Source organism: Pipistrellus hanaki (genome assembly GCF_964339955.1).
Source record: "Pipistrellus hanaki genome assembly, chromosome: 1".
NCBI lineage: Eukaryota > Metazoa > Chordata > Mammalia > Chiroptera > Vespertilionidae > Pipistrellus > Pipistrellus hanaki.
This window is the reverse complement of record NC_140503.1, coordinates 44,697,863-44,719,484: the sequence shown is the minus strand read 5'-3', so window position 1 is coordinate 44,719,484 and position 21,622 is coordinate 44,697,863. Positions and strand designations below refer to the sequence as shown.

The window sequence follows — 21,622 nt, the reverse complement described above, 5'->3', positions numbered from 1 at the left end:
TCATTGTACATGAAGATCCAAAGATGTGTTTTATAAAAGCCTTCTGTCTTGTTCAAATAACTGTCCATGTTTTTTTTCTTATTCCACTAATGGTTGAGTCCACTGGTTCCCTTAGTAACCTCATATGACCTACCAGAACTTGTTTCCTTTGATCTAAGGTAAATGCCTAGGCAAGTTTCTCAAATATTTTGGCCTCAGGACCCTTTTATCCTCTTAAAAATTGAGGACCCTAAGGAGTTTTTGTTCATGTGGGTCTTATCTGATGGTATTTGACATATTATTAATAGAATTAAAACTGAGAAGGACAAAGAAGAGATGAGAGACAGAGAGCCCTGACGGGTGGAGCTTCTGGTGCAGACCTCCTCAGCTGTTTATTTGTCCTTCACCTTTACCTGAGCCAGTAAACACGCCTTTCTGGAGAACCTGGTCTGATGGGGTTTCTGCTACTAGAGAATGAAAGATACCTGAATGGTAGTACATCCACAAAAACAAAGAATAGTCTAAGATAGTAAATAAAAGATTGATTGGGTATGACAGAATGTTACTTCCCCCCTTCATTTGTCATCCATTGAGTGAGGGCCTGTCTTCTGAGGGCTGAAGAAAGGAACATCACTACTAACATTTGTACAAGGCCTTGTGGATTTCAAAGTGTTTTCACATTCAGTATCATTTAATTTTTCCCACAAGCATATGAAACAGTTTGTTTTATACCCATTCTACAGATGAGAAAAACAAGGCTCAGAGAGCCAGTGTGCAATTAGCAAGACAAAATCCAAATAATAGGTTTTAGATTCCCATGGTCATAATTCCTGCTTCGCATGATGCTTTAATTTTTAAGGACATAGACCTATAGCACAATCCTATTATGTTCAATTTCAAGTTTTTATTTTTTATTTTTTATTTTTTTATCCATCCTCCAGCGGGGAGAGGGGAGTGATCTGCATAGCAGATCCTCTAAAATACCCATCGTATTTGGCTTTGGTCTGGAAATCTGAAGAAGAGAACAGGAGTGTGGTTCAAGTTAGAATGGCAATCATTCTTTTCCAGCTCTGTAATTGAAGGGCTGCGGGAGGGGGCTTAGAGGTTGTGCAGGGCAGGAACTGGAGGAGAAGCCAGATAATGCACTGCAGATAATCCACAGGCTGTGCCATTGCGGCGATAAGGAAAGAAAGCATCTCAGCTCTGAGTCCTGGCGGCAGAGCTGCAGGAACCGCGGGGCTCAGATTCCGAGGTCCTGGATTTGAAAGCCGCCCGCACACAAAGAAATGACGAAGTTGAGTACCCGATAATGCACTGCAGATAATCCACAGGCGCGGTACGCAGAGTGCGAAACTGAGCCTCCCTTCCTAACTTGGACGGAAACGCCTAGTCCACCGGGGCGCCCCTCCCAGAGCGGACCTTCTTTTATCCTGCGGGGCAGTCAGCACAGCCAGCAGCCAGACACGCCAGGCACGCCCGAAGCTCCTCGGAAGGAACTACAAGTCCCATGAAGCCCTGGGATTCGGGGCGGTGATGACAAAGCCGCCGCGGATTGGCCAGGCGGGGCGGGGCGCGCAGGCCTTCTCCGAGGGAAGGGGCGGGGCGAGGGGCGGGGCGCGCGGCGGCTGGGCGGGCACGCCCCCTCGCCGCGGCCCCCTCTCCGCCTCGCTCCGCCGCCGCTCTCGCTCCCGGGTCAGACGGGCCGGAGCGAGAAGATGGCGAAGACGTACGATTATCTGTTCAAGCTGCTGCTGATCGGCGACTCGGGGGTGGGCAAGACCTGCCTCCTTTTCCGCTTTTCGGAGGACGCCTTTAACACCACCTTCATCTCCACCATCGGTGAGGGAGGGGCCGCAGCCGGGGACGGGGAGTGAGAAACGGGGGGCGAGGGCGAGGGGGCCTGGAGCTGGGAGGGGGGAAGACTTGGGGGCCCCCGGGAGAGGACCCCCCCCCCTCCCCCGGGGACGGCGGGACTGCGAGAGCAGTGGGAGAGCGGAAAGGGGCGGGCGGAGATGCGAGGCTGGGAGGTGAAGGGGAAACTTGGGGGCAAAGAAAGGGAAAGGGGAACCAATGGAACAAGGACTCAAGGGAGGTGGGGGAAACGAGCGGGTTGGGGGGTGACTGGGGAGGGTCTTAGGGGGACAAAGTGTGTGTGTGTGTGTGTGTGTGTGTGTGTGTGTGTGTGTGTAACACAAGAAATCTCACGGAGGGAGAGAAAGGGATAGTGGGTGTGAATTGGATTAGAAGACAGGAAAGAGGAAGGAAATGTGAAGGGGAAATGAAGGGTTGGGGGAAGTAGAGGAAGAGAAAGACTCGGGGCAAGAATGGTGCGAGTCCCGCCGCGGGAGGGGATGCAGGGGAGTGAGTGGTCAGGAGCGGAGGGGCAGGGTCCGGGCGGAGATGTCCTGGCCGGGGCAGAAGGAAACTGGGGGGGCGGGGGGGGGGAGGAATAGCAGGGTTCAGGGGACCAGAGGACCGAGTGGGGGTACGTGGCGGGGAAAGTGAAGGGGAGCTGGTGAGAGAGAAAAAGGGGGGAAGGAGGCTGGGCACTCAGCAGAGAGGTTGAGCTGCGAAGACAGAGGAGGTGGGAAAGGGGGGGGAGGGTGGGGGAGAAAGCAGGACTTTCTTCAGGAACCGGGAGCACTGTTAGCATTTTCTGTCCTCACTTCCTCTGGATCAAGTGCAGGGAAAAGAGAAAAAGTGACTACTGATAGGATGAGGTCTACTGAGCATTACATTGCTCTGCCAGTGCTAACGGGCATGAAGAGAATGGGTGACTTTGGGGAACGGTGTGGTCAGGAAACTATGCGTCCTTTACTACCATCTCCTGAAAAGCAGCACTTGTCAATTTTTAAATTCTTGGGCTTGCATGTTTAGTAACTTCTCAGCTGCGGATTCTGCCTGGGTCCCTGTATATTTTGCTCTGAATCACCACAAGCAACCTACCCCTGGTTATTTTCAGTTGATTCAGGGTTGTTGTTTTTTTTTTTTTCTGATCTGGTGCTGGCAGCTGTCCTTCCAACTTTTGTACTGGAAGACTTTGTGTTCAAGTAACAAGTCCTCTTAACTTACTGTGCACCGAAGAGCAAATCAAAGCTGGTTTTAAGCTGCCTAACCAAGTGACCTTAACACCCTTTTCCTTGTTAAATAGCTGCAGTTAATTAAGTGCCTTCAGGATCTTAACTTTGGTTGTGGCTTCTGAGAGTAGCTCACTTAAGCGTCTTTCAAGTGAATTCTTACAGCACATTTTACCATGAATTTCTGGGATTACTGGGGGCTAGTGCTATGGTAGTATTATTTGATTATTTGTATGTTTTAAGGATAATTTATTATTATTTTTTAAAGCATAATTGGGTATTAGAGCGCTCTTCAAATCAAGTACCAGGCAAAGCTATGTGGTTGGCTGGTTGGTTCTGGCCTCTTTCATAGGAATTGAGTGGTCTGAAACCTCCCGGGTGTAATGATGTCTGGGCTTAGGGAAGTTTGAGTTGCAAGTTCTTGGCAGTCAGTCTTGAGTGGGACTTTTTCTTTTCTGAGGAAGCAGATTTTAAAATGTCACGTCTCAAATATATTTCCGAGAGATTTGGTTGGAGCTGTTACAGCAACGAAAGGGTGTTAATTTCGATGCTGGTACTAATTTCAAAACCTAGAGTGGCCTTTTTACATTGTTGAGTGTATGCTGCAGTCTAGTTGGCAAAGGACAATTTCTGACACGTTGAGTGGGCAGTCTTTTGTCCATTCTATGCTTCGCGCTCCCAGAAGCAGCCTCCTGCTTTGAAAGTGAGTGAGTCCCTTGGATGCTATTTCTTTTAAGCTCCTTGGATGGCCTTTGCTTATTTATAGTAGTTTTATTAGTTTTCCCTTTTTTTTTTTTTTGCCTTAATTTTTGTCCCACATTTCCTATAAGTGTGACTACTTTCTTTTGGTCTGCTAAAATACTAGCTTTTAAAAATTACTTTTCATTCTAAAGTAGGGGTGTCAAACTCAATCAGAGAAGGGGCCAAAATCTAAAATCCAGCCTAAATCGCGGGCCGAATGGTTTACTGAACAGTCATAAACTGACAATGTCATAAACTGACAGCGGAGTGCAGTGATGACAGCGCGGTGCGGGCCACATTGCAAGGCCTGGCGGGCTGGATTTGGCCCGCGGGCCTTGTGTTTGACACATGTGTTCTAAAGGATTAGAATTCTTTTTGTGTAGATTTTTTTTAATGATTGCAATTCAGTTCAATGGAGGGCCGCAGCTATTAAGGCCTGAAAAACAGTGTCCTGACGCTGTTTGGAACAGGTGGTTAGACAGATAAATGGGGTGAATCTCATGAATAATCTTAGTCTTTGTATTTTCTGTGCGGTGGATGTGGTAAAGAGAGGCGATGAGCTGTGTCTTCGGTTGACATGGAGGAGGGGAAAATCTTCCCTGCCTCTACTTGTCTCCCCCACCCCCACCCCAGAGCCCCAACAGGAAGCGGTAGCACACTGTCTTCAAGCAGTACAAGAGTTTATATACCTGAAACCCAATGCTTTGCAATTGAAATGAAGGTAGCAAAATAAGGTGAATGTTAATACCATCGTAGTAAAAATTTCCACAAGCATGGGTTTGGAGCGTCCACATCCCTAATAGCAAAACCCCACTACTCCCTCAGCACCCCCATCCCACTCCCAGGTGATAGGAAGTTGTTGAAGTGAGAGTTGGTGGTTCTCCTCCCAGTCCTAGGTATTTCTTGATGTTCCTAGGTGCGTAAGTTCCTGGGCTGTTGTAACTGGGCTTTGACGAGGTCTGCCAGCCACAGCGTTGCTGACAAACCTTGATAAGGTCTAGGCCACAGGAAAGACGCATTTCTTAACGCCTGGGGTTTGTGTGCATGTGGTTTGGTAGATAGGTGTACCTTGTGCTTGTTTCTTCTAAAGAGGGGACCTTTTAAGACTTAGTTTTGGTCTGACCAAGTTTAAGTAGTTTTCAAAAGGGCCTCTTGCCATCTTTAGACACTTTTCATGAGGCATCTGCCATCAGGAGAGGAAGGCGACAATTATTCATTTTCATAGCAGTTGTCGCCCAGATACTTTTCCTTACTTCTCTAAGGTCCTGCTATTCTCTCAGCTGTTCTGGCTCCCCTCATTTCCTTTTTGCTCTTTGGGTGGTGGAGGATATGTTTTCTTTCAACTGACTTACCGGGAATCTTCCAGCCTATCAGTCAGATAATATTTGTCAACTATTGAGTAAGATTGTTTCACCCATTTGAAATGATAGGCCCAGTGCCTAGGAGCAGGTAGCTTTCAGTTCAAATATTTGAGAATTGAAAAAGGTTTTTTAATTGGCTTCCCAAACCTCTTACATAATCATAATTAATGCTTAATTAAATGTCTATAAAATGTAACATTAAGACAACCAGGAAACGGATATACAGTTAGCTATGTGTTATATTTCCTCCAGGATGTGGGTGCATTTTAATATTGAAAGGAGGGCACATGGACATATTGGGATGACCTGCACTGAATAAGGTGCTAGTAGAAGAAAAAGAAAACCAGATCCTGTTCTCTAACAAGACAATCTAAGCTTCTTCCTTTGCTTTCTTTCCTCCAGCCTGCCCCCAACCCTCACCGACCCCCCCCCCCCCCCATCTTCCGGTTAGGGTATTTCCTGAGTGGTTTCATTTTAGTATAGACATAGTTTGACAGCAGAAAAAGTCTTAGAGATTATCTACTTTATGCCCCTGCCCCAATTTTATAAATAAGAAAACGAAGGTTAAGTTGACATTGTCAAGTTCACAGCTGGTTGTAACAGAGCCTCCAGAGCACTCCAAATCCAAGTCTGTGTCACTTTTCACAGTCAAGCTGCTGCTATATCTAATCAGTATGACCATCTCCATAAATTTGTCACCACCTTTTCTAGGAAGAAATTAGATTTTGCTGCTTTATGGGGAGAAAGTTAAATATTCCTACTTTGATTAGCCAGATCTGTTCCGGGAAATAGTACATGCCCATACAGTGGTTCAGAGTGCTACAGGAGTGCATACAGGGACAGCTCAGCATCCTGGAGCTGCCCTTTGCTCTGTCTATGGTTTCAGGTTAGGAGATCAAAGGGCACCCTGTCATTAAAATTCCTTCCATGTGCAAAATAACTAATGCAATCATATTAATAAGGGGATGCTGGCAGTTGTTGCTGCCTTCTCTCACCAGAGCACGTTTAGATGTTTTCTTCTGTAACATTGCATTTTTTTTTCTTGGATTCAGTTTCCTCAAAATCAGGGGTTGACAAACTGTTGCCCATAGGCTAATGTGGCCTGCAGCCTGTTTTTTTGCAGCCCACAGTCAGAGTAGTTTTTTACAGTATTAAAGGGTTATTAAAAAAAAAAAAATCAAGCAAAACAAAGACTACCATATGCGTTCCACAAAGCTTAAAAATATTTACTCTTTATATAAAACGTTTGCTGACCCCAACTTTATTAAAAACTGTTTTTCATTGGTAGCAATTCAAAGCTTTTATCAAGACTTATTGACTGAAAAAACAAACTTTGTCATGTTTACATTTTTAGCCAAGATGATATCAACATTTGGCCGAGCGTAATCCAGATATGTAGAGCAAGTTGATTTTAATTTTCATAGTTGTTTTCATTCGTTTCATCCTCGCAAACAAAAATATGCACGGAACATTCAACTTCAAACTGAACATTTTGTACATGAAGCCTCATTTCAACGTCATGTGTTCTTTCAAAGCTGTCAGTAGACTTCCTATCTTTTTCAGAAAAATGTAGAATTTCATACTTGTTAGTAAAGGGTTAAACTCATCTCCTCTGTTTGTGTCCTAGCAAATGAAAAAAAAAAAGAAAAAAAAAAAAGCCACCCAAAAATTAAGGAGGAGACCAGGGAAAGTGTGTCCTGGCTACAGATATTGATATGTCTTAAGCATAAGTGTACTTTCATAAAGAACTTGGCCAGCTGTTCTGCATGGCAGCAAATCAGGGAGGAGATTCTCTTGGCAACAGCACCAAGATTGTTTGGATCCACTGAGAAAAGCTGGAGGGAAATTGGTTTGCATATTGTGGTAGAGGGAAATAAGTCTAATCTGTGAAGATAAGGCAAACCAAGGAAAAAAAATAGCAGCTAGTTTTTTAACTGAATCTGAATCCGAGCAGAACTGTGGAATCAGAAATGGAAGGCCAGGATGCTGCTGGCATGGCCTGAAGCTGGTTCTAGTTTAGGTTTGACTGCCTGCACACTGAGCGGTCCTGGGACCAGCTCCCTTGCATGTGGTGGCATTGCTGCTTGGAAGAATTTGGTAGGAAAGAGTGTTTCATAGTAGGATGAGAAGGACATTGTAGTGGGGATGAGGTAGTAGATTTAGGTTGTGAGTAATCATATTGTGGAACATAACCTAATGTGGATCTTCCGACATGTAAGTAGCCAATGAAGTGGACTTGCTCATGTTTGGTGCTAGGGAAATGGCGTGGCATGTTAAGAAGAGCAATGGGTTGGGAGTCAGATCTGGGTTTATGTCCTGACATCTGCCTTTCCTGGTTTTCTGGCCTTTAGGGAATCAGTTGTCCTTCTCCAGCCTTCGTTTTTTCATCTGTAATAGAATGTAATAATATAGTACCATTTTTTCAGGGTTGCTGTGAATTCCCTAGGGCGGGAATCAAGTCTTATTCATCTCTTAAATCTCCTATGCCTGTATTAAATGACAACTCAATTGGACAGATGAATGACTGGATGGATGAATTGTGAAAGCACTGAATAAGTTGTAAAGCATTGCTTGGATTTTAGTTATTTTCTTTCATAGTTATAGATGATTAGATGATGTCTGAGGTAAGATTAAAAGTGCTTACTATGAATTCTTTACACAAGAATGGTATTTACCCCAGTATAAAATGTTGTATAGCCTTCTATGATCAGTTTTAAAGGGATGTTTTAAAATATGCAAGATATTTCACTTATCTTTCAGACTCTATAATAAGCTGTTTAACACCATGCTTCCAACCCCCCACTAACATAAATACCAAAGAGAAAATGAGTGAAATCACTGGGTTTGCTTTTGAAGAGCCATTTCAGCTTTGTCTCTGCCCATTAGATTCAAACAATGCAACAGATGCCTGTTAACAGTTTTGTGCCCAGTTTTAATTAGCAGATGGAGCTCTGTTTGTGTCTGTGTTCTGCCCAGCACTCGTTTGAGTGACAGGATAGTGAGTGGATTGGAATTCACTGTTTGTGTTGAATAAAGCCAAATTCTATTTTTAAAAGGAAGAATATAAACCTTTATTATATAGAACCACTTGCACATCTCACTGGAATAGCATAGTGTCTGGGCTAGAACTAATGTTTGCAGTTATGTTCTCTGCTCTTATTATAGGAAAACATTACCATTTTATTGTTTAAGTTAAGGTTTTACTATATCTCCAAACTATCAGGAAGTGGCTGACGTTGAAGATCCATTTCAATATTTTTGCGTTGTACGTTGAGGAATATGCAAAGCTGGGCTGAAGTAGGCTTTATTATTATGAATGCCAATACTGACAGGTTGTTAGGGGCCATCTGGAATGCTGTGTTGTATAGAATCCTGAGGTCCTGTCTGAGCTTAGCAAGCTTGAAGAATCACATGGATTCCTGATGTCTGCCGTGGCAGTGGAGGGAGAGAGTAGGTGGCAATATCATACACCAGTGGTCGGCAAATGGTGGCTTGCGAGCCACATACAACTCTTTGGCCCCTTGACTGTGGCTCTTCCACAAAATATGTCTATTTTGAAGAAATGGCATTAGAAGAAGTTTAAGTTTTAAAAATTTGGCTCTCAAAAGAAATTTCAATCGTTGTACTGTGGATATTTGGCTCTGTTGACTAATGAGTTTGCCGACGACTGTCATATACATAAGCTGTCTATTTTCTAAAGTGAGTAGATATCTATCCAATGCATTGTGTCTAAATTTTAATGTCTGGAGATATGTCCTTTTCTCCTTTTCCTACTGAACATAGAAAAGTCCTAAAATTTGTGTTTTTTTACTTTTCTTATTTTGATTTGAATAACAAGAACTTTAAAGGAAGTGGATGCCTGATTGTAGAAGAAGAAATAAGCCTGCTGTTTGTTTTATTTTGTGTTACTTAGTTACTCAGGACTTCCTTTGGGAGGCCACATCCAGTGGTAGAAACAGTTTGGGAACAGATTCCGAAGCAGCCCTGCTTCTTGGCTGTGATGAAGTATTTGCTTGCAGTCCTACCTGTAGCATTCAGCATCAGTTTAATAAGTCACCTGTTGCTGGACATGAATTTTAATTCTTTGCTCCCAGGAGAAAATGCTAAAGCTCTGCATGTCCTTAATGTTCATTAAATATAGGCTTACCATCCCTGAGGTAGACTGGATGACAGCATTGTAGAATTTCAAAGCACTCGTGTTGTGAAATCTTTGGACTCTCTCTTCATCATGATATAAACCAGCCACAAAGCAGTTAAGCAATGTGTGTAGTGTTGCACAGCTTTCTGTTGGCAAAGCTTAGACTGACGTGACTCCCTCCACATCACACTATAATTTTGCCTGTTTTGGCAAAGAACATGGCAATAATTATTTTAACAACTCATAGATATTTTCCTGATGTATAAAGTGATAGAACAATTTCTAAAATATGTGATCAGGTTTTAATATGAAATATAGGTGGTCTATCTAAAAGTTGAATTTTTAGAGTTTTTTTCCTTAGGATCTTATACAATATTTATTTATCTGGAATTGCAGAATTCTAATGTCATACACACTGACAAGGAAAAAAATTCTGAAATGTGCTTGATTAAGTTACAGTGGGCCATAGAGTGAGAGAAAGAGCAGTTAGGCTGTTCATAGCTGTGGCCAGCTAACAAGACTGCTCACATTCCTGAGCATATGTCAGAACTTTGAATTAACATCCAAGTGGCTATTATGTAAAGAGAAGATAGCCAGATGCCATCAAACCCTGGTGCCTTCGCATCTGTTTACACATGAACTTTTCATACTGTTACCCATAACCAATCCAAAGGAGCACTTCTCCCAGAACTAGTCCTGCTTTGCCTTCCTTCTCCCACCCCCTTTATCTACAGCCAAAGTAAGTTCTTTCACAACAATGTACACGTTTCTTCCCCTACTTCATGTATGAAAAGGCTGGCCAACCCCAGGATGGCCAGCATGTTGCTGGTGGTGGTTTAGACTTTATACCCCCAGACCTGATTTTTTTTTTCTTGCTAGCAATGGCCCAATAAACGCTTCCTTTGAAAAGGACTTTTAGCCATGGAAGTTGACATTTTTGTTTAACAACAAAATACACAAAATCCATTACAAAAAAGGGCTTGTGTTCTGAGATGTCAGTGACTAACTCTACTGTAATTTGTTAGTTGCTTATGAATTTGGATTGAGTAGCTGTTTTATGGTTTTCAATAAAGAATATTTAACTTTGTTTTCTTCTGGAGGTCCCTGAATAAAATCTTGAGATGGCTTAGAAAACAATTCTTCCATTTTTTGAATGGCCCAGACCACTTTCTCATTCCACTCTCTTCATTAACACCTCACCCATACCGAGACTTGGGGAGAGGGAATTGGATTGGAAAGAGAATAATGAAAACAACATTGTACTCTCCTCTCCTATTGATTTCTTTGTCTACTTGTTCAGTCTCTTGCTTTTGCTTTGGTTGGCAATTGGAGTGAACTATTGTGTTTAGAAACTTGTGCTTAACGCAGTATGAGAATTAATAATGATTTCTGACTGTATTGCTCTCTTTTGTTGTTTAGAACTAGAAGATTAAAAACTGGTACTGGTACTTGTCTCAGTTATTACCAGTAGCAAACAGTGACGTACTGATAAGGGTGCCAATCAGAAACAAAATACATGTGCCATTTTCTCTATTTACTATTGTTTTGAAGATCTCCAGTTCTTATAGAAGCATGAAATATTCATGGGACAATCTAACTAATTTCTTTCACTTTCACAAAATTTCGTTATAATTAAAATTAAAAAAACACGCATATGCAATATAATCAGAGGTGTGTATCATGGCCCTTTAGATTTTAATTTTAAATATATGTTGTGATGTCACTATATGATTTACCACATTTTAAAATTATCTCTTTATTATTGCAAAATAGAATATATAGCACTCTGAAAAACAAGCGGTGCATGCTTCCAGGCAGTCACGGCACAAGCCCCTCCCAAGGACATCAAACTAGGCCTGCTTTCTCCTCATGCAGGCAAGTGCCGGCTTCTATAGTCTTTCGAGTTTCTTCTGGCCCCAACATTCTGTGAGTCTATGAAATCAAGCAGTATTTGTAAAGAAAAAAGAGTGTGGCCTGCGCCTGTGTAGCTCAGTTGGTTGAGTATAATTCCCTGCATTGAAAGGCCGTTGGTTTGATGCTGGTCAGGACACCTGCCTAGGCTGCTGAGCTCAGTCCTCAGTCTGGTGTGTATGGGAGGTTACTTGTCTCCTTGTCTCCCTCTCCCTTCCTCTCTCTCTAAAAAAAAAAAGGGGGGGGGTTGTACTTTTCATTTTTCAATTAATGATGATGGGCAAGGGTTCTTTTTGCAAGTGGACACTAGCATTTTGATGACATGAAGACGGAAGGAAGAAGCACTGTAGTAGTATTAGTTCATTCAAGCCCAGCCTGTGTTGATCTTGTCAGTTAAACTTTTTGTAGTTCTGTTACTGGACAGGGGTCTTGGCCCTGAGTGGGTCCGCCTTGGGCCAGTCTGTAGTTTGAGGGTGCTTGACTTCGTGCAGAAAAGATTTCACAGCACAAGTCCCGGTGACAATGAGGGTATGTTTATTAAAGCTGGGGAACGTGAAACAAAGAAGGACCTAGCATAGAAGCTACAGGAGAGCTTAGGCTTGGCTGCCTTAGCTCTCTGGGAAGCCAGAGAAAGGGGGCCTTGGAGACAGGGTTAGGGGGTTAGCCTGGGACAAGCTGCCACAGCCCATTGCTCCTCTGTTTGCAAGTTTTGTGGATTCCCTGAGAGTTTTGTAGTGCGTGCCTGTGGGGGACGAAGTCAGGGAAGCAGAGAGAGCAGGGAAAGCCACAGATGTGCTTTCCAGAGGGAGAGCGGGTCAGCGTTCCTTTGATTTGAGGGTTTTTATTTGTCTTGCAGGCAGGGACTGTAGGGGAGGTCTCAAGGGAGAGTTTCAGTAGCATACGCATCCTTTTTCCAGGTGTGCTCTTTCGGGGTCGGGAAAGAGCTATCAGGGCAGGGGGTCATTACTCACTGCAGCTGATCCTGGCCTTGCCCACCTGGCTTTGCTGCTTTTCTGGGCCTGGAGCTGAAATACAACTGAGGCCTAGATGCTATCTCTAGGGAGGTGACCTTCATCTGGCAGTAAACTGCTCAGCCAGTCTGTGCAGCTCTCTGTCTCAGTTTCCCCATTCCACTTGGTCAAGGAATTTTCCTAGCTTCTTACTATCCTGTCTCGGTACTAAAGAAACCACTTAATGTTTTAGAATCTTGTCCTTTAAAAATGCCTGGTTTCAATAATAAAGCTAAATGTCATCAGAAAAATAAGGACTTGAAAGTTGGGAAAATATTACATCAAAGGAGATACATAAAGTATTTTCAAATCATCTTATTTTCTTCATATACAATATGGTGAAATAGATGAAAGATCATCTAAAATAATAGGAAGCCTTTTGCTGCTTAGGTAGGCTGATGCTAAATTTCCCTTTGACAGATGCGGGGCCTGAGGTTCAGAGAACTGTGTGCCTGAGGTCACACAGGCCTGGCCTTGAGCATTGGTTTTCTGAATACTCGTCTCTTTTCTCTTATTCCTCATCTGCCTCCAGTTCTCTTGCCATGAAAAGACGTTGATGATATAGCATAATGTCTGGGCATAGTCAACATTTTGTGGGAGAAGAGTCAGAGATTGAACTAGGAGATATAAGGTCCAAGTACATGTCCGCCTTTGAGTAACCATTTGCTTTGGCCAAGTCTTCAATCCTCTCATGGCCTTTTTTTTTTTTCCTTTTCTTTATTGGACTTTGTTGTTTTAATTGGTAAAAAGCAGAGGCTGGGGAGGGAGCTTCAGTGATTTGTCCAGTAGGTCACTAACTTCACTCATTCAATGAGCAACATTATTTAGTCTTTGAGAGGGGAAAGAGTAACAAGTATCAAGGCAGTTTTAATACAATGATGAAACGGGCCACAAGGGATAAATAGAAAATGATATGAAAGTAGAGAGGAGAGATAGAGGAAAATTTCTAGCAAGAAATGACACCTAATCTAAAATCAGAACCAGAAGGAATCAGTTGGGTAAATGGGCCAGCCAGTCCAGCCTCCAGAAGAATTCGGAGAAATCCTGCTTGGCTACAGCCTCCAGGGAAGGGGGGTATGTAACAGGGGGTAAGGTGGGAGGGTAGTAGAGCGCAGACTGTGGAGAGATTTGAAACCTGTTCAGGATCTGGACCGAGAGCACAGTCACCAGGGATTTTACACCCCGAGACCAGTTAGGAGATTAGCAGACTATCTCAGGGGACCCTTACCTTCACGGGGACCTTTACTGTTTACAAAGTACTTCACTTAAACCTCTCAATAATCCTGCCCATGGACAGATTAGTATCTCCATGTTCTAGACAAGGAAGCTGAGGTTCTGAGAGGGTCATTAATTTGATCGATAGGTAGAGGAGCCATGACTCAAGCCTCACACTTCAGTTCTGGACCACAGTCCGTCCCCGACAGCCTGCCCCTCTCAGAATGGCTCAGGAGTGTGCCGTGGGACTTCGTGCACTGGCACGTAGCCTGTGGTAGCGGTCACCTCCAGGGGTCTGTGAGAACTGTGTAAACTGACCAGGGAACTATGGAGAAGTGTGTTGGGTGGAAAGATGAAATCTGCCTCTTCTTAGCCAGGCCCCAGGAACAGCCATTGCAAACGTGCATCTCACTGCCTGTCAGCCCTAGGAGGTCAGTGGAATTGTGGTTTCAGGTTGTCTCCTGACCTCTAACACAGTCCCCTAGGAAGCAATCAAATAGATGCACAGCAAAATGTGGGCAGGAGGCAACAGCATTTAATTATGAATCCAACTCTCTACTTAAAGGAAACTAATTATATCAGAAATCTCAGCACTGCCTCTCCACATGGGGCCGTTGGCTTGTTAAGCTTGAATGCTGTTGGCCTTAGACTGGAACATCACTAGGAACAGCGACTATAATTGTGAGCCTTTTTCCTTTGGCAAATTAGGCTTACACCTCATGTCAGCTTGTCCTTTCCTTTTTTTTTCAGGGTGAAATTTTCTCTCCACTGGGTTTTGTTTGGCAGAATTTTCCTCACAGTGCATTAGAGACTAGACCAGTGGTCGGCAAACCTCGGCTCAAGAGCCACATGTGGCTCACGAGCTGGAGTTTGCTGCTCTATTGACTAATGAGTTTGCTGACCACTGGAATAGACTAACATCCATTTGCTAAACTTGGGTCTCCAGAATGGTACAGTGAGCCAGAAAGCATAAAGGCCCAATCAGCTGAATTATATAAGTCCATATGCTAAAATTCATAAACTTGTCACAGAGGGGAGACCCTGGATCTTCTCTTAGCTGTTGCATTTTATTTTTTATTTTTTTTAGAAATCTATATAATTTTATTTTTAAAACAAAATAATTAGCCATTTACATGCAATAAAAATTAATATTTCAAGAAAGACAATTTTATATGATATTGCATGCACTAAACATTCATATTTCAAGAAAAAATATTTTAAATATAATAATATTACCAATACTGTACTAACCTAGAATAATATTACAAAAGTTGTAGGAAATATTAAAAATCTGCAAATAACAGGATTACATTCTAAAATATTTTTTTCCTCTGGCTCTATTTTTGTTCATCAGTTTATGTTGTTTGCTATATTCCACAAATGAGTGAGACCATGTGATACTTAACTTTCTCCAACTGGCAGATTTCTCTTAGCATGATGCCCTCCAGGTCCGTCCATGCAGTTGCAAATGGTACATGTTTCTACATCTGTTGCATTCTTAATGTGTACAGTGGTCATTGGTTTCTCTGAGCCCCGAAAAGATTAGGAGCAAGGCTGAGGCCTCCTAGAGGCAGGCCACCAACGTGGGAGAGGAAAGAATAGTGGTGTGCCCCCAGCGATGGCATTTGTCATAGGACTTTGCGCACAGTAGTAAACTTCCTGGGCTTCCATTTCTTCATAAGCAAAAGGGAATGTTGTGCCAGGTTCACTCAAAAGTGAACTCTGCTCCTAAATGATAACCTGTGACTCCCTGACGAAACAGAAAAGTAGAAATAACTCAAAATAGCATTGTATGGAGAAAAGAACCTGGATCTTTTAGATAGAAACTCTTAAATTTGAGTTCCGAGTCTGCTACTTCCTATTTGAGAGCCTTGGTCAGTTTTCCTTATTGACAACGGGAGGATAGTAACTCCCTTGCCAGATTTTTGTTTCATTTTGTTTTTGAGAATGAACAAATTATTGTTTGTATAACATCTTTGGCACATGGGAGATCCCTCTCCCCCCCCCCCCCCAAAAAAAAAAAAAAAAATGCATGTGTGTGTGAACGGATGTGAGTGAATTACTCAGTTCCAATTCACTGAGGGTAAGTCCTGGGCGCTTTATTGTTAAAAACTTGCTTTTAATGACAAGAGCTGACATTTATCGACTGCTTACTGTATACCAGGTACACTTCTAGGCATTCTATATGAATTAGCATTTTTTTTTATGGATTGACTCCTTTGATTCTTACAACAACCTCTTAGGTGCGTTCTGTTGTTATTTCCATTTTCCAAATGAGGTAATTGAGGCACAGAATGGTTGAATACCTTCTCAAGGTCACACAGCTGGTAAGTGGTTGAACCAACTCAGGTTCTTTGGTTCCAGAGTCTGTGTTTTTAACCACTGTGCCTTTCTGTCGTAGACTCAGAAATATTGAAAACAAAAGATGGACTATCGTTAAGGAGGTGGTGTGCTGCAAGGTGCACAATGACACTACTCCTTATCAGCTGGGTGATGTCCCAGCCCCCTCTTCTGCAGAGGACTGTTGCCCAGCAGTTTAAGGAACTGTAGTAAAGCATTTAGGACAGGGCCTAGCACGCAGGCTCAATAAATTGTGAAGGGTTTCATTTATTCCCAGGTAACTTGTTAGAACAAGTTTCATAAAAAAATGCCAACAGAAACATTTTGTTCACATAATAGGACGTGCTTCAGTTTTTTTGAAAATTAGTTCTTAAAGCTTAGGACCATGTGCATTTTACAAAGCTAGAATGAGAAGTATTTGTTTTTAAACTCATTCCCAGAGTGAAGGTGACTGCCGGGGCTCCCCTGGCATAGGAGGTGTCCAAGAGCAGCCCTCCGGCGCAGAATGTTAGTGTAATGTAAGAAGCAAGCTCTCTGCAGCCTTCAGCTGCTGCACACTCTCAGGGCATTTTTAATTCCTCCTTCGGGTGAAAACAAAAACAATAGTGGAGAATGTCCTGTCTAGAAAAGACAAATGTTTCCATTAAAATCTCCAGTTGGATGTCTTCTGTTAGAGCACTGAATTCTAAGTGCAGTGAGTCTCTGCAGGAAGGCTTCTGAATCTTAATGAGTTTGTTTGCATACATGAATTTGAACAATACATTAAATCTTGAAACACCAGACCCTGTTTTAATGGAGTAAATTACCCAACTTGAAAGTTAGTTAATAGGCTTTTCTTTACCTAATGATCAAGATGATGACACTTTAATCTCAAAAAGTCATTAATCATATTTTTATATCGACACATGCTATTAATTTTCTTTTTAGTCACTAAACTGTCTCATCAAGAGAATTGGGGAAATAAATGTATCAGTATAAGCATAAAGCATGTCCCCTTCCCCCTTTTAACACTTTTCCTTTTTGTGGTACGTAGTACATGATGATGATGATTACATGTACATGGTAGGCATAAATCTGAAACTGGGTTTGGTTTGGACCAGGAAGATGAATTGAGATGCTTTGATGCTTTTCACTAGTTTAAAAGTGTTTTTAAACATTTTTTTAACATATATTAATAAGATAGTATAAGAGGTGGTAGGGATGAGATCATGAAGGGCCTTAAAGGTCCATGTGAGGAAGGTAGATTTTATTTGCACATTTGGTTTATAAATTTAAAAGCTGCAATGGTTTTAAAAGAGTTCATTTTGAGGTTGAATGGCACTGAAAAATCATCCATGGAACTCTCTGGTCCAGTCCACTCCCTAAAATTAGGTTGTATCCAGAAAATACGTTGTTAAAAATGTTCAGATGGCCAGACTCTTGCCTTCTAATGAAGCATAAAGGTTGTGATGGTGGGTCAGTTACTGCTCCAAGCAATGCAGCGGGCCCCACTGGTGGGAAGCACAGAAGCATCAATTGGCTGAGAACCTCTGGGGAGCAGAGACACGGTGACGTGCTTCCTCAGAGCTCACTTATCTCATGCTCAGGCACACTGAGTCTGTTTGCGGGATAAATGAACTAACACCATATATTTTCTGAGGAATGGATTGTGGGCTCCTGCAACAGCAATATCTCATCCATGAGCACGCACATAAGCTTCAAAGGATGTGCAATTATCACCTGTTAATGCTTAGGGTCTTTTTCTAGATGTGAGAGCGGTAAAATCAAACTGTTTCTCTTTTACCCAGAGTATTTATAATAACAATTTCTGGGGCACGGCAGGCCCTCAGTAATTGTTTGTTGTACACTTGACGGCTGTTGGTACTCTCCTCAAGTCCAGCTGTTCAGGTCTCACTCAAATCGCAGCAAATGGTTTCCCTCTGCATCTATTTTCCAGAAAAGACCACACAACCCCCTGACAAGAGCTTTCTCACCTTTCTTACTCTCTCTCATTTCGGGGTATTTTCACCTTCTCCCCAAGGAGCCAGTGTTGACCTGTTGGTGGATGTTCTTAATGTGATACCTTCCTACTGTCCCGGGACCCAGCTCTGGCAGTCGTCCCCCTCCTTATCTTCCATCTTCTGGCTTCTCTTTCTCTGCTGGCTCTTCTATTCTTTCAATCCTGTTGAAACTGTCCCCATTCAAATAAGCAGGTCCCTTAAATTCACTGCTTCCTCAAGTCACTCATCTCCCCAATCTCCTTTTCTTTGTTGTTTAATTTCTTGAAAGACAAGTCTTGTCACCTGCACTTTTCTGCTATCTCCTTACTCGTCAGCCCCTTAAAATTCTGTGCTGCTTGCTTCAACATTGCCCAGGTCATCCTGTCTTCACTGCACAGGGCAGTGGCCTTTCCTCCCTACTCACCCCCCTCCTGCCTCCTCCCCCCCTCCACACAGCTTTCCTCTCAGCAGCATTTGTAACTATTTGTTACTTGCTCCTTGAAACTCATTCCCCCACCAGCTTTCCATTCCCCCATCAGAATTGTCTGCTCTGATTTACTTCCGGCTCTTCTAACTGTGCTTTTGTTTCCCCTAGTAGTCTCATTTTGTCTTTTAATTAAAGTCATTTTCCAAGTATCTGTTCTCTATTTTTTCTTCTTTTCTCTTTTAGACTTTAGACACTTTAATATAATTTGTGATCACACTAATCTGTGTGATTTGCTGCTTTAGTGTCTGTGTCTTCTGCCAGATTGCAACTCCATGAGTGCAGGTACCTGATCTGGTCCCCATTGTATCCCTAGCCCCTAGGACGGTGGTTCAGAAGCCCCCAGGTAATGAAAGTAGCAAGCTTGATCCTCTGCAAGCCTCTCACATATGACTCTCCAACTTTGTCTCATCATATTCCAGCCCTTCCCAAAATTAATTCATTTCCTACCCTTATCTAATACCCTTTTGTGATTTTCATATATCTATTAACACTACTGATATATATGTAGATAGATAGATAGATAATTTTTTTATTTACCTACATTCAAAACTTTTTTTGACTTTTTTCCCTCTCCTTAAATCCTACATATAATTTGTTGCCAAGTCCTTTCCATTCTTCTATCCCCTCAACTCCTCTTCCCTAATCTTTGCAGTATCCTCCTTGGTGGCCTGAGCATGTCCAGACATGGGCAGCACTCCTCTCACTCTCCCTCATTCCAGTCTATACACTTTGATCAAATTAGTTGTAGAGTATATCTCTGATTATATATCATAGTCATTCCTTACCTCTCCCCTTAAAAGTCTTGTTTTTCACTTTGGCTAATTGAATATATCTTCCTCAGTTTACCATTCCAACTCCCTACCATGTGGCTTCATCTGTATTTCCTTCTGCTCCTTACAGGAGTCCTAGACTCTTGCCCACAGCCTCCTTAAACAGGTGCCGGGCCAAGTTTTGCCTGACCAGTGTAAGGTTACTAGCTGCCCTTTCATGAAAGAAATGCCATTTTTACTTTTCTGAGATGATATGCTTCTGACATTTTTTTGGAGTTAAAATGTTTCTTATAAAGTGATGGTGTTAATAGATGGTCATTATTTATTTAACTATCATTTGCAACATTTAAGAAATTGCCATAGAATTCTTGCTATTTTTTTTTTTTTTTTTCCTCAGAGGGTATTTCTAGCCTGGTTTTCTCCTAGTAAATTTATGGAATACACAATTCCTAGCCTAGCATATTCCCTCTTTTAAATCCCTTTATTCTCCTCATCACAACCACTTTTTGTTTGTTTCTGAAAATTTTGCTAATTCACAAAGTTTAAAAGCCTAGGGATCACTGTACTAAGAATAATGGTTCCATGATCACACCTCATATTTGCCTGTTGGCATCCTGCCTCTCCTCCCTGATGTTCCCCAGATGTTCCTTTCTTACGATGCCAGGTCAGAGTCTTCTCCTTGCCCCCTTCCTGTCAGAAGATGTGTTCTTTTTCCTCAGTGGCACTTTGATCCCTGCAGTACTTTGGACTTTCGCATGGCATTTCCCATGTTCTTCCTGTGTAAAAGCGGAACTGTCTTCTTCCCTCCCCACCTTCCCTACCTCCTACATGGTAACTTTCTTCAGGGCAAGATTTATTTTATCTTTTATATTCTGTGCATTGTCAAACACTGTAATTGGAACCTATTTGGTGCTCAAAAAAAAAAAATTGTCATTGAACTGAATTCCAGAGTGATACTGATGAAATAATTTGACAAAATAAAGCTTTGGGGGATAGAGTCCTTTAAAGGTACTTGTTTAGAAATCTTTTTCATGATTCTGAAGTTAGACTTACCATTGTTTACTCAAACATATTAAGAATGGTTGCCCATTTATCTTTTAAAGATAAAATAATCTTGGATCCAACTCTAGATATTGGATTAAGGCCAGCTGTGGTTGAGGTGGCTAAATTGAGAAATTACCTTTTTCATTTGAGATTCTCCTGTGAAACCTTTGTTGAAGTGACTTCATTTTGACAGAGGAGGTCCTGAAACTCTTTCCCCAGGTGATAGGCTACAATTTCTTTGCCTTTGGCCTTCTCTTGAGCTGTAAGCACCCTGTGAACCTTGATAATAAGGCTTTCTTTGGGTCTATGAGAAAGCCATCTTTGAGCTATAGGCAGACCTGCCACTTTCATTCTTTTAAAAAAAATTGTGTGTGTGTTTTTGTGTGTGTGTGGTTTTGTTTTTTTTTTTTTTAAATTGCTGCTTTGTCTAGTTATCCCCTCTCCTCCAAAATCTTTCGTTTCTGAGTTTGAATTGTGCAGAAGAAAGCCCGGAAGGGAGATGGTAGCACCACAGCTAAACCCCAGTTCAGTGCAAAGTTACCTCTACTTTTGGGAATCTGACCTTTTGTGGTGAAGCCATTTTCAGCTTCTTCCCCTGAAGCACTGAAGTCATGTTGGACTTGGGGAGCAGGGCAGGGCTTCTGCCATGAAGACTCTGACTGGAGAAGGAAGAGTGTGCCAATGCCTCTTCTGTCTTGTCTTTTCTACTGAAAAGGGGGTGGGGAGCGTGGGGAATAGTGATGGCAGTGGTGGCAGTTGCAGCTGTGAGCAGTGACCAGTCTTGGCCCTTTTCTAAATTGTAGGCTAGTTTTGTGTTATGAGTGACTGGTATTTAAATAAAGGATGAGAAATTGAATTGTCTCTTGAAGAGAATGAAAGCTTAACATTATATACAGTCATTTTCTAACAGCATGCTAACAATACCTACTATGTGGTGTAGTTTTAATTAGCTTTGGAGAACTGGGCCTTAACTCAACCTAAGGAAAGTTCTTTCGTCAAAAGATACCACTATGCAATGACCCATTGGCACCTTTGTAATATCTGAAGATTGAAGCAGGAAAAGAGTTCAGGGGAGGATTCTAAGGTTTGTTTTGAGTCATGTGTCTTATCTGCAAAAGCCCAAATAAAAATGAATGGTCAACTTTGCTTTCATTGGCTTAAGTATTTGCATTAAAATCTCTTTTGGCTTCTCTGACCTAACTTTTCTTTCTTGACAGGGGAATAAATAATAGAATATCCATTGTAGATCGGAAGTATAGAAATTACTGAGATTATGCAGAAATGTCTCACAGATGTTCCCGAAACTGCAGCCAAATTGAGTGAATTCTTGCCCCTTTACGTGTTGGGAGGTTGGGAGATTATTGTCTCACTTAGTGGGATAGCATAACTGTGCTTCATTCCAGGCTGTGTGCACACTGTATCTCTCGTTGATAGCCTAGTTTAACCCTATTGTACCTTAACTATCATGACCATTTGAGCAGAAAAGAATGTGCAAGACTAGAGGGAGCATTGGCTTGAAATTTTCTTTATAAAGCTTCTTTGCACTATATTGAGCAAATACTTCCTTTAA

The 21,622-nt window shown here is 42.2% G+C and overlaps 1 protein-coding gene across 1 annotated transcript in view; it reads left to right on the top strand.

Moving 5' to 3' along the window:
- The first annotated feature begins 1,584 nt into the window (after positions 1-1,584).
- The window catches only part of RAB8B (RAB8B, member RAS oncogene family), a 61,155-nt gene continuing 41,117 nt past the window's right edge, over positions 1,585-21,622 (top strand). The window contains exon 1 of the mRNA XM_084890837.1: positions 1,585-1,818. Coding sequence (XP_084746963.1) covers positions 1,695-1,818 — 124 coding nt within the window. The 5' untranslated portion in view covers positions 1,585-1,694. The remainder of the gene's footprint in view (positions 1,819-21,622) is intronic.